The 17,086-nt window shown below is 39.8% G+C and overlaps 1 protein-coding gene across 5 annotated transcripts in view; it reads left to right on the plus strand.

The window, feature by feature from the left end:
- Window positions 1-17,086, plus strand: part of otud7a (OTU deubiquitinase 7A) — a 163,811-nt gene that overhangs the window by 82,518 nt on the left and 64,207 nt on the right. For 3 of the 5 annotated variants that reach the window (XM_048520796.2, XM_059640113.1, XM_059640114.1), the window contains exons 2-4: window positions 1,188-1,342; window positions 8,798-8,968; window positions 14,968-15,186. In XM_048520796.2, coding sequence (XP_048376753.1) covers window positions 1,258-1,342; window positions 8,798-8,968; window positions 14,968-15,186 — 475 coding nt within the window. In that variant the 5' untranslated portion in view covers window positions 1,188-1,257. Of the gene's footprint in view, window positions 1-1,187; window positions 1,343-8,797; window positions 8,969-12,641; window positions 12,737-14,967; window positions 15,187-17,086 lie in introns of those variants that run through there. The other 2 variants (XM_048520801.2, XM_048520800.1) reach the window with 2 other exon arrangements.

The raw sequence follows: 17,086 nt of genomic DNA on the forward strand, positions 1-17,086 counted from the left end.
ATACTGTGTCTGAGCGCTCGTTATTGCATTTTTGAATGTATCCCACTTACCAGATGCGCCTTTACCTGCGAACAGCCCCACCCAATCAACTTTGAAAGTTCCTGCTTAATACCATCAAAGCTGGCCTTGCCCCAGTTTAGAACATAGAACACTACAGCGCAGCAAAGGCCCTTCAGCCCTCGATGTTGCGCCGACCCAAGAAACCAATCTGAAGCCCATCTAACGTACACTATTCCATTATCATCCATGAGTTTAGAACTTTAACTTATGGACCAGTCCCAAAGTGCTACCCCAGTAACACCTCAGTCATTTGCCCTGCCTTATTTGCCAAGAGGAGGTAAGAGTTTTACCCATTCTCCAGTAGGACCATCTACTTATTGATTGAAGAAGTTTTCTTGAACACACTTAACAAATTTCTCTCCATCCAAGCCCTTAACACTGTGGCAGTCCCAATCTCTGCCTGGATAGTTAAAACTCCTCTGTTACGAACACATTGTACATAGGGCTATCTGCAATCTCCTTGCAGCTGTGCTCTTTAATTTCCCACTGACAATTGCGGAGCCTATAGTGCAATCCCATCAAAGTGATCACTCCCTCCATATCTCTCAGTTCCACCCATTTGGCTTCACTGGACAATGTCCCAGGAATATCCTCTAAGTACTGCTGTGATGTTTATTTAAAATAGCAGCATAAGTAGGTCTTTGCAAAATTAAGTTTTGGTGCTATGCTACCTGCTATTTACACTTCTTTCATTTGGATTTCAACAGCTTTTACTTTTGTGAAACAAACTTGTTTTGCATTGGCTAAGAAATGGAGTCACTTTGGATTTTAATTTTTAATTACTTAGTGTGGTGCAATAGAATAGTCATTAACTTCCAACTGCATCCCGTTTGCAGTTGTGGATTGTTTTCTCTATTCTTTTGCTTCATAAGATATGAGTCATTGTCACACACTGGTGGAGTTGTTACTTTCACAGCTACTGAATGGTACAAACAGTTAGGAGTGAGCTGTTGCATTCATATTACTTTGAGCAGCAGAAAACAAGCAAGTAATTCTGTGAGAGATGTTGTACTTCCCTGACTGATTGCAGCAGTCAGAGGACAGTAGCCATAGGCTCTTCCTGGAGTGATGATTGACATAAAGTTTGTTTTATATGCCCTGGAAACTGCTATTATATTTTTTAACAGATGACGAGCTAAAGGCCTGGTGATCAAAACCAGTTCTGCTGTATTTCAAGTAGAGCGTCTACATGATCACATGACACTTGATATGGATTCGGTCCTGTCAGACTTTGTTCGCTCCACTGGGGCAGAACCTGGTCTGGCAAGAGACCTGCTGGAAGGTGAGTTAAATGCTGAAGTCAAAATATTGTTTATTGTTATTATATAACATTGTGTAATCTTCACTAAAAAGGGCTAAAATATTTTGGTGTTGCACATTTTTTTTCAATTGTTTTTGCTACGTTCTACTATGTTAGGGGTAGCACAGTGGTTAGCACTGCTGCCTCAGCGCCAGGGACCCTGGTTCAGTTCCAGCCTCGTGTGATCGTGTGACTGTCTGTTTGGAGTTTGCACATTCTCCCTGTGTCTGCGTGGGTTTTCTCTCGGTGCTCTGGTTTCCACCCAGAGATGTGCAGGTTAGGTGGATTGGCCACGGGAAATTGCCCATAGTATTCGGGGGGTGTGGTAGGTTAGGTGGGTTATAGGGAGATGGGTCTGGGTGGGATGCTCTGAGGTTCTGTGTGGACTTGTTGAGCCGAAGGGCCTGTTTCCACACTGTAGGGATTCTATGATCCGTATTTGTAATGTTTAGAATTTCTTAGCTAGATCCACATGGTGTAGCAGTATGACTGTTTGTTTGGTAATTGGCCAGTGTTAAACTGTTCCAGTGAAGAATACCACCACTTGAGCTAGCTGTTCACATCCTGCAGGAGTGGGGGATAAAGAATTCTTTTGAAGCTATTTTAGTCCATTTGGTCAGAATGTATGTCTGTTTATATGTTTCAGTAAGCAGTTTAACCTCTGTCTCATTCTTGTTTCTCAGTGAAGGTATTGATAATTTTGGAACCAGCAAGTCTATTTATGAAAATACTACTTCTGAATTGATGCCAAGGCCCTTCATTAAATTCTTATTGCCTACCTAAGAGAAAGCGCACTTCCTAGCAGAATAATATTGATGGCCCACTTTTTAAACAGGCATCAACATCCATGGCTTCTTACCTACTGGACTGACGTAAAATGACTTTTTTCCTGTCATGACTCCATAATCTAAGAATTCCAACACTCATCATCCAGCATAACGAATGCTTTTGGTGGACTCTTAGGAACTTAGATTCAGGGAGTTTCATCAGTGTTGATCAGCCAATAACACATTCTTCTGGCCACCTGTTTTTGTTCTGCCTATATAAAAATATATAATCAGTCAAAATAGAATGGGTTTGTGGACAGTGTGATATGAAATGAAGGAAAACCCTGACAAGTATTAATATGCCATATAATTTTCATACATTTAGCTTTTGAATTCTACAAAGACATGATGCTGTGAGTGATCAATACAATAAATTGTAAAATGAAATTTGATCCACATTGTAAAGATCTCATGTTAGCTTGGCCACTCTGAGAAGATTACTTGGTACTTTCTGTCACTAGGCAGGAAGGATATTGGGATGGGTAGACTTCATTAGGCTGCTATTGATTGATCATCTAGCAATCTCCAAATTGACCTGCAGTATATTGCCAAGCAGCACAGTGTCGGGAGACTAGTTGATTTCCCTGTTATAGGAGAGAGACAAGTTTCCCTTTAGAGGTACTGCAGGCAAACTTGTGGAACCAAAATTGGGCTCCCCAGTCATCTGAAGACTCCTCTAGTCTGATGGATATTACCCTTGATTTCAAGGGATTGCCACTAATGACTTAAAACTATTGTAATGAGCCAATGCTGTTAAAAGCTTATGCTGTCATCTGGGAAACCTATAGGTGATAAGGAACAAATAATCCTTTGAGTCACGGCTGTAGTCATGTGGTGGGGGGGGTGGTGGCAGTCTTGGATTCATGTTAAATTTTTATGAAGAAGTTTACAGAAAATGAATCACATAACATTTCATTTACTATTCTTTGTAACGTTGTTTTGATCCATACAAAGTGAGTTTTGTAATTGTTTGCTTTTTATGACCATGAGCTGAATTTCATGCAAATTAATTCAGTTTAAGGTTGTAAGGAACTGTAGGAGAGTTGAACTATAATTGGAATTAGTGGTAGAGTGGTTCCATATAAATAATATTAGTTTATATACATGTATGAAATTCCTTAGGTGCCTTCTAAAATGTGGATCAATGTAGATATGAGGATTGTAAAGCAAATGTGCTAATAATCTGACGCCTTCCATTTCTCATCATGCAGCAATTTTATAATTATTTGTTGGTTTATTTTATTTAGTTTTCCCCCTCTGCTCTCCTGTTGTGAAGCCATGACCATTTTCTGGAGTATGGTGACATAAACTCTGGTAGACTTCTGGTTCCTTGATCCAGTGGCCAAACATTTTGCATAGCATCCTTTGGTTATCAATATCCTGGAGTTACCACTGGCCAGAAACTCTGTGGCTTCAAGAATGTGTCAGTCACTGGGAATTCTGTAGAAAGTAATTTACCGCCTGATTTTCTGAAAACCTGTTCTCCATCTACAAAACACAATTCAGGAGTGTGATGGAATACTTAGGGAATTACAAGTCTATCAACGTTGTAAAACCTTGATGCCATTCAGAACAAAGCAACCCGTGTGATTGGCACCCCATCATCTCCTTTAAACATCCAGTCAACCATAAATACAAAATGGCACATGTGTGCATTTTATACAAGATGCACTGCAGTAATTTGTCATACCTACTTTTGAAAGCACCTTCCAAATTCCACAACCTCTATGTAGATAGGCAAGGAAGCAGATGGCTGGGAACACGACCACCTGCAAGTTTCCCTCAAACTTTATTGCCCTTGCTTCACTATTCCCTGGAATACCCTTCCTATCAGCACTGGATATACCTGACCATTATGGGTTGTAATGGTTCTAGCATGTAGCTCCCACTCCCGCAGAATGTGAACAACTAGCGTGAGTGGTGGTATTCTGCATTGGAGCAGTTTAAATAGCAGCATAAAATAAACAAATCTGGCCAATAACCAATCAAAACGTCACGCTCCTACATCATGTGGTCAAGTTAAGAAATGCTAACTTTACAAATACAGAATTTAGTAAAAACTGTTGAGAAAAGGAGTAGGTAACAAATGTTGATCTAACCAGTTATGCCTACCCTCCATAGGGAAAGGCACGATATTGAATGCAGGTGTAGAATATTGTTTGTGTGGATTAAAGCATGATCCCTCTCTTTTCTTTCTAATGTTCCCACATATTGGACCTCTCAGTAGGAGTCATTTGAAAGTACTAAAGATGGATTTCTGAGCATTTTCAGCATCCACCAAGCCCATCACTTATAACTTGGTATTACTGAGGCCAGTTTTCATGTCATTAAATCATAGGCTATACTAGTGGAATAGGCCATTCAGCCCTTTGAGCGTCTCCATCATTCAGTAAGATCATGTGAATGAGGTCACATCTCCACTTTGCAGTTTTTGCCCCCATAATCTTTGTCTTCTTTGTCAAAATTTAACTGTATCAACCTTTCAAAGGTTCAATAATGTAGCTTTCACTGTTTTCTGAGGGAGAGCATTCCAAAGGCTTGGTCCTTAGTTGCCTTGACAGATTCAACCAACTTACACGGAATAGGGTTTGAACTTTGCTAGGTGCTCACTCCCCACAACGTGTTAAAGGTTACATCTTGTTCTAAGTATCCTTTCTAAATAATGTTCAGCAATATAAATTGATTCCATTTTTTGAATATTTGTGTAACTGGCTTCATGTAGGTATCAGACTAGATAATATCAGCCCACTGATGTGATCAAGTTTTTTGAATATTAAAATTGTGAGAAATTTTACATTACTTGCTGTTTTCCCCAAGAAGCTTCATTGTTTTTAAATTTTCCTTTGTGGATTGTGCAGCATCTGTTTGAGTTCTTAAATGGAACTGTATTGGACTAACAGCACAAAAACAGGCCATTTATTGCAATTAATCTATACCTGTATTTATTCTCCACTTGAATCTCTCATTCTTCCTTATTTACATGTGAGCAACTTAATTCCTTATTTACTTCCTTCTTAAATGCACCTATTCCCATGATTGCAAGTTCTACTGGCATGATTGAACTGCGAAGAATGTACTGATAATCATACTGTTCCACAGGTCTTCACAAAATGTATAAAATCCTAGTTGGACATCTAGGATGACAGCTTGTCTGACTCTCAGTTGTTCAGAACAAAAACAATTCACACCAAATTTTGTCAATAATAAAAAAAAACTATTTATTGTAATACACCTAACATTAACAAATAGCAGAGGGGCATAAAAAGACTACTAATCTAGTACTATGCTTCTTAAACCATATTCCTTTAAAGACTATCGGTTTGACACATTATTGGTACAAAAAAAGACAGGGAGCAAAATTCTGAAGATCAAATGTCCACACTACAAAGGTGGGTTAAATTATCTCATACACCTCATTTTGACTTCAGCAATGATGACAAGCTGTTGCCTGTAAAGCAATAGTCATTTTTCATTTCAATGATTGATCTGACAAACCAAAGAAAAAACCTATTAGAATTCTCTCTTCAAAACAGATTTCACTCATCAGGAAAAGGAGGGGTGGGGGGGTGGGGGGGGGGGGGGTGGGGGAGAGGGAGAGAGATTTTCAGTTTTTCAAATCAAGGTGTCTCTCTACATTTAGAGATTTGCAACAGACTGCAACTCAACCAATCCAAGGCTGTCGTCAGGCAGTTTTTCTTTGACTCAGAAACTCCTTAGACCATTGTCCCTGTGTTACAATGTCACTGCTTCAAAAAAAATCAGTGTCTTACACAGCTAAAAATGTGTACCTATATCATAATCCAACATTCATTTCAGTTTACAATTGAAAAAGGAAAACAAAAATGTGCTCCCTCACACTATATTCTCACCATGCTCTGGGTAAAGAAGTTTTTTTCTGGAATTGGGAATAAACAAATTATTCCAAAAGAAAATTAGATGACTATTTGAAGGGCTATGGGAGGAGTAAGACAAGCTACATTGTTGTGCAACAAGCCAGTATGAGCTTGATGGACTAAGTGGCCTCCTTTTGCATTAAAATTGATTTTATGACTTGACCTCTAATGCTGTACGATGTTAAGGTTTTTTGGAATTATTGTAAATAGAGTATCACTCTGCCCACTATTTCAATTTGATTTCATTCAGTATCTCTGCTGTGTTTGGGTGGGGGTGGGCGTTGGGAGGAGGGAGGGAATAAACATACAGACATGGGCAATTTGTAGAAAATTTTCAGTTTCTTAACTTGTCAAGAGGATTGGGTGCTCACACTTGGTAGTTTTGAGTGTGAATTCTAGTACTGGAAGATAAAACAATCAAGGCTTCAATTTCTCTAAAATTAAACTAACTTTTAGGTAAGGTCACAGCACAAGCATTTGCTGCATAAACATGAATCATAAAGGTGAATGCTGTTTATGAATAATAGCAAGTTTTCTCTTCAACAAAAGCAGTTTCATGTTCCAAAGGTGATTCAGGGATATTAATCTGAAGAACCTATAATGATAACAATATTCATAAACAATCTTTCTTCTAATCAAGCTACAAGCTGCTTTAGACAAATTTGATTGTTCCCTTTTAATTTGCTGGTTAATTGTTGACTTTTTTTGTTGCTTCAATTTAGTCTACAAAAAAACTGAATTGAACTTGTGAGCTGGTGACAAGCATTAGTTCCCACCAGAGCAGCTCAGGCACTTAAATTCAGTTGAATTAAATATACCTAGAATAAATGAAGCTAGTTTCAGTTAAGGTGACATGCAGATTCTAGATTGTTATTAAAAAAAATCACCTGATTCATTAATGTCCTTTGAGGAAAGAAATCTGTCATTCATACCTGGCATGGCTTATATGTAACTCCAGATCCTCGACAAAATAGTTGAATCTTAATTCTGCTCTAAAATGTCTAGATAGCCATCAACAAGACACTGACTCCTCTTTGTTATCAGATTGCCTTGGCATGCAGCAAGCCAAGTTATGGTTTAACATATCCACATATTGAATGGCATGGATGTGCTCTGAATGCTGAGCAATCTGCTATGGTTGAAATGCCGGCTTTTTTTTATTGAAGCGTGCTTCAAGTCCCTCACACAATTATAGTAAGTTTGATATTAAATCAAATTAAAATGATCATTGGCATGAGGATGATGCCTAGACATATATATTCAGCCTCGTTCTGAAGTTGATGCTTACGTTGAAAAATAGTTTCATCATTTACAATGTACTTAGGAATAGAAATTAGTTTAGGAAACAATTATTCTGGTTAGTTAGAATTGATTAATATTTTAAATTGTCTGAAGGAAGCTCTGCTGTGTTCCACAAACATGATACTAAAATGTAAATACAACTGGAAGTACAGATCAGCCATGGCCTAATTGAATGGCAGAACAGGCTCAAGTGGCTGAATGGCTTACTCATGTTCCTTCTTCCCTACTTTTCACTTCTTGTAAATGTGTCAAAGACTTACAGCCAAAGGGAATACAAGACTCACCAGCCTACATTAGTCTCAATCTGAAGTGCAAGCCAATGCATTATCTCTGTATTCAGGAGAGTTGCTCAATATGTTAAACCATTGGGATACCTCATCTTTCACAACTAAATAATTCTTCTGAAGTAGAGTCACTTATAATTTTATGCATAGCAACATTCCTTCAAACTGCAATGACATCAATTACTGAAGTAATATAGATACTCATTACTTGAGGAGTAAATATTGGCCAGCACAGTAGAAGAATTTTTCTGGCCTTTTTGAAAAGTAGCATGAAATCTTTAAAGCCCACCTGAGAGGACAGAAAGCATTTTGCCCACCATCCCGAAGACTATGGATTGCAGTTAACTAGCAAAAAAACCCAAAGGGAAATGGAGAAGTTATTTAGCATTGTGAATCAATATGATCTAGAATATACTGTCTGAAAAAGAAGATTTAAGAGTAATTTTCAATAAGAAATTGGAAGTATACTTGAAAAGTACATTCTTGTGCGTTTTTGTGAAGGAGATTGGAGAAATAGGACTAAATGTATATCTTTCAAAGCGCTTTTACTCAATGATGAACACAAAGCCTTGTCCTTTGTTGTAATAATCTGAAACAGAATGCAGAAATGACATCAGGACTGCACTGAAATTTCAGCCCAAACTTTGTGTCCAAATCACTGAAGTGGGGCTTGAACCCACAATCTGAGGCAAGAGTGCTATCACTGAGCCAAGGCCACATGTGGAGGTTTTGAATGTCAAAATGTTCTGCGTGCAGTACTGCACAGAACTCGGCAAATCATTGTCCAGTAGTGATATTGATTGATTATTATTACTTTGTTAATTATTTGATGAGCAGTTGCATCATCACAAATCTAAAAATGAGTTCCAAGTTTCAGAATTTTATTGCTTAGTGATCATACAAGTATATATCCAATTTTTTTTTCTAAATAGACTCGTAGAATTGTAATGAACAAATATTCCTATCTTGATTTTATTTCTGAATTTGTTTTAAAATAGTGAATTTCATCCACAAAGCGTTTGACTCCTAAATAAAGGAATGTGGAGGGAAATCGGCTGATGGATTTCCCTTTAGAAATCATATTAGTCATACTTGGATATTAATGCACAATGTACAATTTTACCTTCGTAGGTAAAAACTGGGATCTGAGTGCAGCACTGAATGACTTTGAACAACTTCGGCAAGTTCAAACTGGGAATCTGCCTCATGAGTTCAACGAAGGAAGCTTCTACAAGCAGCAAGACAAAGAACTGTCCAACCAAGTGAAAAAGTTTGAGCAGAGACAGGATGAGTTTTCTCAAGGTAATGTGTTTAATTGTCGGCATGCAACACTCCTACAGGTCATAGAGTGATAGAGATAAACAGCGCGGAAACAGATCCTTCTGTCCAACTTGCCCATGCTAATCAGATACCCTAAATTTATCACATCCCATTTGCCAACATTTGGCCCATATCTGTCTAAATCCTACCTACTCGTGTACCGATCCAGATGCCTTTTGAAATTTATAATTGGACCAGCCTCCTCCACTTCCTGTAGCAGCTCATTCCATACATGCACTACCCAATGCGTGAAAAAATTGCCCATCAGGTCCCCTTTATATTTGTCCCACCTCACCTTAAACCTATGCTCTCTAGTTTTGTACTCTCTGGGGAAAAGATCTTGGCTATTCACTCTATCCATTCTCTTCATGATGTTATAAACCTCTGTAAGGTCACCCCTCAGCCTCTGATGCTTCAGGGAAAATAGCCCCAGCCTATTTAACCTCTCCCTGTAGCTCAAACTGTCCACCCTAGCAACATCCTTGTAAACATTTTCAAGTTTAACGGCATCTTTCTGATAGCATGGAGACCAGAATTGAATGCAGTATTTCAAGTGTCCTATTATGCCACAACATGACGTCCCAACCCCTACAATCAATGCACTGACCAATAAAGGCAAACATACCAAATGCCCCCTTCATTACCTTGTCGACCTTCAACTCCATCTTCAAGGAACTATGAACGTGTACCCCCAAAGTCTCTTTGCTTGGCAATACTGTCCAGGGCCCTACCATTAAGTGTGTAAATCCTGCCCTGATTTGCCTTACCAAAATGCAACACCTCACACACTTAGCTAAATTAAACTCCACTCCTTGGCCCATCAACTCATCTGATCAAGCTTCTATTGCACTTTGAGATGACCTTCTTCACTCTCCACAATACCACCAATTTTGGTGTCATCTGCAAACTTACTAACCATTCCTGCTATATTCAGTCCAAATCATTAATGTAAATGTCACAAAGCAGTGGACCCAGCACCGATCCTTGTGGCACACTGCTGGTTGAAGGCCTCCAGTCCGATAAACTACCCTCCTCACAACTATCCTCCTACCTTCAAGGCAATTTTGTATCCAAATGGCTAGCTCTGCTGGATCCCATATGTAGAACATAGAACATAACAGCACAGTACAGGCCCTTCGGCCCTCGATGTTGTGCCGACTACCTTGCTAATTAGAGTCATACAGCGTAGAAACAGAACCTTTGGTCCACCTCATCCATGCCGAACAGGTTTCCCAAACTAAACTAGACCTATTTGGCTCATATTCGGCTAAACCTTTCCTGTTCATGTATTTTGAATCATTATAAAAAATATTGCTTTACCTGCAGTATAGTCATTTACATATGTAGTTACAAAATAGAACAAAAAAAAGTTCTGTACTAATGCTGAGACGTTGACGCCTAAAGGGCCTAAATTCAAAACAGCCCATCTTTTACTGTGTCATACAAGTACCATTGTTGAAAAATGCTGACAATGCACTGGTTTCCCCAACTGGGGCTTAAGGACAGCTTTAAATGACCTGGCAACTTAAGTTTGCATATGAACTTGACATCATTGTTAATCAGAAATCTATCTACTTTAAATAGCCTCAGCTTCCTCTGAGTGAACAAATGCTTCTCATCTTGGTTCTAAATTATATTCCTGCGTTATACCAGACTCCCACACAAGAGAAACATCTTCCCTGCATCTGTCCTGTCTATTCCTTTTAAATAATGTGTTCACTGAAAACAGACGAAGCTTTGGAAGAATATTGGGAAAGTAGAACCAATCTGAAACGAGGAATTAAGAGGGCTAAAAGGGGTCATGAAATATCTTTAGCAAACAGGGTTAAGGAAAATCCCAAAGCTTTTTATTCATACACAAGGAGCAAGAAGGTAACTCGAGAAAGTGGTGGCCCACTCAAGGACAAAGGAGGGACGTTATGCGAGGAGTCAGAGAAAATGAATGAGATTCTTAATGAGTACTTTGCATCGGTATTCACCGAGGAGAGGGACATGATAGATGTTGAGGTTAGGGATTGATGTTTGATTACTCTAGGTAAAGTCAGCATAAGAAAGGGCAAAATGTTGTTTATTCTAAAGGGCAAAGGGGTGTACAAGTCCCCAGACACGGATGGGATCTATCCTAGGTTACTGAGGGAAGCGAGAGAGGAAATAGCTGGGGCCTTAACTGATATCTTTGCAGCATCCTTGAGCATGGGTGAGGTCCCGGAGAACTGGAAAATTGCTAATGTTGTCCCCTTGTTTAAGAAGGGGAGCAAGGATAATCCAGGTAATTATAGACCTGACGTCAGTGGTGCGGAAGCTGCTGGAGAAGATACTGAGGGATAGGACCTATTTACATTTGGAAGAAAATGGGCTTATTAGTGATGGGCAGCATGGTTTTGTGCAGGGAAGGTCATATCCTACCAACTTGATAGAATTCTTTGAGGAAGTGACAAAGTTGATAGACGAGAGAAAGCCTGTAGATGCCATATTCGTGGACTTCAGTAAGGCGTTTGATAAGGTTCTCCATGGTAGGCTGGTGGAGAAGGTGAAGTTGCATGGGGTCCAGGGTGTACTAGCTAGATGGATAGAGAACTGGCTGGGCAACAGGAGACAGAGGTGTAGTGGAAGGGAGTTTCTCAAATGGAGAACTGTGACCAGTGGTGTTCCACAGGGATCTGTGTTGGGACTACTGTTGTTTGTGACGCACATAAATGACCTGGAGGAAGGTATAGATGGTCTGATTAGCAAGTTTTCAGATGACACTAAGATTGGTGAGTAGCAGGTAGTTAAGGGGACTGTTGGAGAATGCTGCAGAGTGTAGACAGATTGGAGAGTTGGGCGCAGAAATGGCAGATGGAGTTCAATCCAGGCAATGCGAGGTGATGCATTTTGGAAGATCCAATTCAAGAGCGAACTATACGGTAAATGGAAAAGCCCTGGGGAAAATTGATGCACAGAGTGATCTGGGTGTTCAGGTCCATTGTACCCTGAAGGTGGCAACGCAGGTCAATAGAGCGGTCAAGAAGGCATACAACATGCTTTCATTTGTTGGACGGGGTATCAAGTACAAGAGTTGGCATGTCATATTGCAGTTGTAAAGGACTTTCGTTCGACCACATTTGGCATACTGCGTACGGTTCTGGTCGCCACATTACCAAAAGGAAGTGGATGTTTTGGAGAGGGTGCAGAGATGTTGCCTGGTATGGAGGGTGCTAGCTATGAAGAGAGGTTGAGTAGTTATAGGATTATTTACATTAGAAAGACGAAGGTTGAGGGGGGAACCTGATTGAGGTCTACAGAATCATGAGAGGTATAGACAGGGTAGATAGCAAGAAGTTTTTCCCAGTTTGGGGGACTCCATTACTAGGGATCAAGATTTCAAGGTGAGAGGGGAAAAGCTTAACAGAGATATTTGTGGAAAGTTCTTTACGCAGAGGGTGGTGGATTCCTGGAATGCATTGCCAGCGGAGGTGGTAGAGGTGGGCTCGATGACATCATTTAAGATGCATCTAGACAGATACATGAATGGACAGGGAGCAGAGGGATACAGATCCTTGGAAAATAGGCGACATGTTTAGATAGAGAATCTAGATCGGCGAAGGCTTGGAGGGCCAAAGGGCCTGTTCCTGTGCTGTAATGTTCTTTGTTCTTTGTAATTTGTAGGTTTTAACTAAATCACCTCAGAGGAAGAAAATGAAGGGAAGAGATTTTGCAAAATATGCTCCCCTTCCCCAGTCCTCAGCTGGCAGGCAGACTGATGTGCAGGTGCGATGTGACCTATTTATCCCAACTGTCTGCTTTCTGTTAGTCAGCCAGCCCTCTTTCGAAGCTAGTAATAACCCCAACCTCACATGATCTTATCTTGAGTATTAAGCTTTTGTACAGCATCTTATCAAATGCCTTTGGAAACCCAGATTATACTATATGATCCCCAGTATCCACTTTACTTGTTATTTCTTCAAAGAACTCAAGCAAACTCATCAAACACCATTTACTTGTCATGAAAAAATGGTGACTGTGATTATGTTTTGTCTTTGCAAACTTCCTGTTATTACTTGCTGGTCTTATCGTTCCCTCCTGTCTCCCTCCCTTTTTGAGTAAGGGCATCATATTAGCATTTTTCTAATCCACTGGAACCTTTCCTGCTTCCACGGAATTTTGGAATATAATACCATGGAACCATTACTCCTGCTGCCACTTCCTTCAAGGTTCTACGATCCAGATTATTGAGTCCTGGTAACCTGTCTGCTTTCAATCTCAATAGTTTGCTCAATACCTTTTACCTTAGTGAAGATTCTTCTAAATTTCTCCCTTTCTGTAACCTCTGTATGACCTAATGGTGTGGTACTAGTGTCCTCCAGTGTGAAAACTGAGGCAAAGTATTGACTTAGTGTCGCCACTATTTCTCTGTTCCCCACTGTGTACCCTACTCTTAACCCTCCAGTCTTGCCCTTCAATGGACCAACATTCACTTTATCTACTCTCTTCCCTTGTATATGCTTAAAGAAGCTTTTGCTGTCCATTTTTGTAGTTTGCACTAGTTTTCTTCCAAAATTTTACCTCTGCTCTTTTACTTACTTTTTAAAGTAACTCTTGGTTAATCTTTCCTAATCTAAACTATGTATTGCCCAAGATCTGTAACTCGGGTTGTGGATGAGGCTGAAGACTTGCTCACTGAGCTGGCTTGTGTTTGTTCAGACACTTTGTCACAATGCTAGGTGACGTCAGTGGAGCCTCCAATGAAACGATGTTATTCTACCCTGCTTGGAATGTATACTGTCCGGTCTGTAATGGTGAGTAGCGTCATTTCTGGTTTTGACCCCTGTGGGTTTGTATATGGGATTCAATTCTATATGTTTGTTGATTGAAGTACGGTTGGAAAGCCATGTTTCTACCAATTCCTGTGCATGTCTATGTTTGGCTTTGGCTACCATGGTTATTTTGCGGGAACAAACATACAGAATTGGACTCCATGTATAAACCCATGCAGATCAAAACTGGAAATGACAGTACTCACCATAACAGTATAAATTCCAAGCAGAGTAGAATGTCATCGCTTCATCAGAGGCTCCACTGATGTCACCTAGCATGGCAGCGAAATGTCTGAACAAGAACAAGCCAGCTTAGTGAGCAAGTCAACAACCTCTTAAAATATTACTATATAAAATATATGTAGCAACTCATGTGGACCAAACTGCCTTTAAAATCTGCGGTTCCACTGTTTTTTGTCACATTGCCAAAAAAAGACTTTCTGCAAAAAATAATCTACTGTCCTGACAGTTTTGTGTTTGCGCAGGTATGATTGGACTTAAAATCCAGACTTTACACTGCCATCACAGTGGTCTAACTCATACTTTTAACATAGAATTTCGTTGCAGAGGATGGATATGTTTTGTCACTCTTACTTTCAGTTCTGAAGACCAGAGTAATGAGAATGCCTTCTTAATTTAAATTCAAAGTCACAGGAGAAACATCCTGTTTTTTAGAAACGTATAAAAGTTTAATACATAATTTCCCCTTTGCAAATTTACAGATTAATTTTTCCTCCAATATTTAAAAATACTGATCTAGTTACTTTTATCTTGTGTTATGTGAAATGTCTGGGTGCAAAAAGAGAAGTTTGAATGTATGTGTTGTGTTATGTACAGGATATATCCTGATTTTATTTTTTTCCTCTCTATTCACCTCACTTGATATTAGATTTAAGTTGTTCATGAACTGACATTTACAAACACTTTAAACATCATATCAAAACTGTACTTTTAAAATATTTGCACACGAGTGATAGTGAATATCTTATGTTTATCATGAAGGGAAAAATTGCATTTTTTAATTTTTTTTTGTTTTGTCAGATAATGCCTTGCAAATGCTGTTTTGTGAAATTCAGATTTGCATTTTCACTTTCTGTATGTTGCACTCTAATCAATTTTCAGATTCTTGGTATTTTCTACCCAACAAGATTTTGCATCATCATAGTACTTTATAATTTTTTTCAGAAAAACGCCTCTCACGAGGAATTTCTCATGCAAGTTCAGCCATAATGTCCCTCGCTCGATCACAGGTAGCAAATGAATGCACTAATGAGCAGTTTCCTTTAGAGATGCCCATTTATACATTCCAGCTGCCAGATTTAAATGTGTACAGTGAAGATTTTCGAAGCTTTATTGAACGGGATTTGATTGAACAGTCGACAATGGTAGCCTTGGAACAGGCAGGTAAGAAAATATTTCAAATTGTCTAGAATTGTGACAGTTATCAATTCACATGAAATGCTGGTGATTTTTCAAGAATGTTGGGAAATGACTAGGTGCTGGGAGCATTACTACTTAGCACTCATGAATGAGTTGAACCCAAATTAGCTCCATGGGTAACAAAATAACCATGCCGCTGGCGTCAAGAATGTGTAAATTGCATAAATCAATTGGGCTGAATACTATTTCTAAGCATTAAATTCGAAGTTCAACCAAGATCATTGCACATCAATAAGAATTTTTAATGTTTGATGAGCTACACACAGTCATTTACTGTATATACATGAGATATTGCTGGCAAACATGGTTAAGGAAAATCCCAAAGCCTTTTATTCATATATAAAGAGCAAGAGGGTAACTAGAGAAAGAATTGGCCCACTTAAGGACAAAGAAGGAAGGTTATGTGCTGAGTCAGAGAAAATGGGTGACATTCTTAACGAGTACTTTGCATCGGTATTCACCAAGGAGAGGGACATGAAGGATGTTGAGGTTTGGGATAGATGTTTGCTTAGTCTAGGTCAAGTTGACATAAGGAAGGAGGAAGTGTTAGGTATCCTAAAAGACATTAAGGTGGACAAGTCCCCAGGTCCGGATGGGATCTATCCCAGGTTGCTGAGGGAAGCGAGAGTGGAAATAGCCGGGGCCCTAACAGATATCTTTGCAGTGTCCTTAGACACGGGTTAGGTCCTGGAGGACTGGAGACTTGCTAATGTTGGCCCCTTGTTTAAAAAAGGCAGCAAGGAAAATCCAGGTAATTATCGACCGGTGAGCCTGACGTCAGTGGTAGGGAAGCTACTGGAGAAGATACTGAGGGATAGGATCTATTCCCATTTGGAAGAAAAAGGGCTTATCAGTGATAGGCAACATAGTTTTGTGCAGGGTAGGTCATGTCTTACCAACTTAATAGAATTCTTTGAGGACGTGACAAAGTTGATTGATGAGGGAAAGGCTGTAGATGTCATATACATGGACTTCAATAAGGCGTTTGATAAGGTTCCCCATGGCAGGCTGATGGAGAAAGTGAAGTCACATGGGGTCCAGGGTGTGCTAGCTAGATGGATAAAAAACTGGCTAGGCAACAGGAGACAGAGAGTAGTAGTAGAAGGGAGTTTCTCAAATTGGAGACCTGTGACCAGTGGTGTGCCACAGGGATCTGTGCTGGGACCACTGTTGTTTGTGATATATGTAAAAGATCTTCAGGAAGGTGTAGGTGGTCTGATCAGCAAGTTTGCTGATGACACTAAGATTGGTGGAGTAGCAGGTAGTGAAGGGGACTATCAGAGATTACAGCAGAATATAGATAGACTGGAGAATAGGGCAGATAAATGGCAGATGAAGTTCAATCCGGGCAAATGCGAGGTGATGCATTTTGGAAGATCAAATTCAAGGGCGAACTATACAGTAAATGGAAAAGTCCTAGGGAAAATTGATGAACAGAGAGATCTGGGTATTCAGGTCCATTGTTCCGTGAAGGTGACAACGCAGGTCAATAGGGTGGTCAAGAAGGCATATGGCATGCTTTCCTTCAGTGGGCGGGGTATTGAGTACAAGAGTTGGCAGGTCACGTTGCAGTTGTATAGGACTTTGGTTCGTCCACATTTGGAGTAGTGTGTACAGTTCTGGTCGCCACATTACCAAAAGGATGTGGATGCTTTGGAGAGGGTGCAGAGGAGGTTCACCAGGATGTTGCCTGGTATGGAGGGTGCTAGCTATGAAGAGAGGTTGAGTAGATTAGGATTATTTTCATTAGAAAGACGGAGATTGAGGCGGGACCTGATTGAGGTCTACAAAATCATGACGGGTATAGACGGTGGATAGCAAAAAACTTTTTACCCCCCAGAGTGGGGGACTCAATTACTAGGGG

Source organism: Stegostoma tigrinum, chromosome 36 (assembly GCF_030684315.1).
Source record: "Stegostoma tigrinum isolate sSteTig4 chromosome 36, sSteTig4.hap1, whole genome shotgun sequence".
NCBI classification, from domain to species: Eukaryota; Metazoa; Chordata; class Chondrichthyes; order Orectolobiformes; family Stegostomatidae; genus Stegostoma; species Stegostoma tigrinum.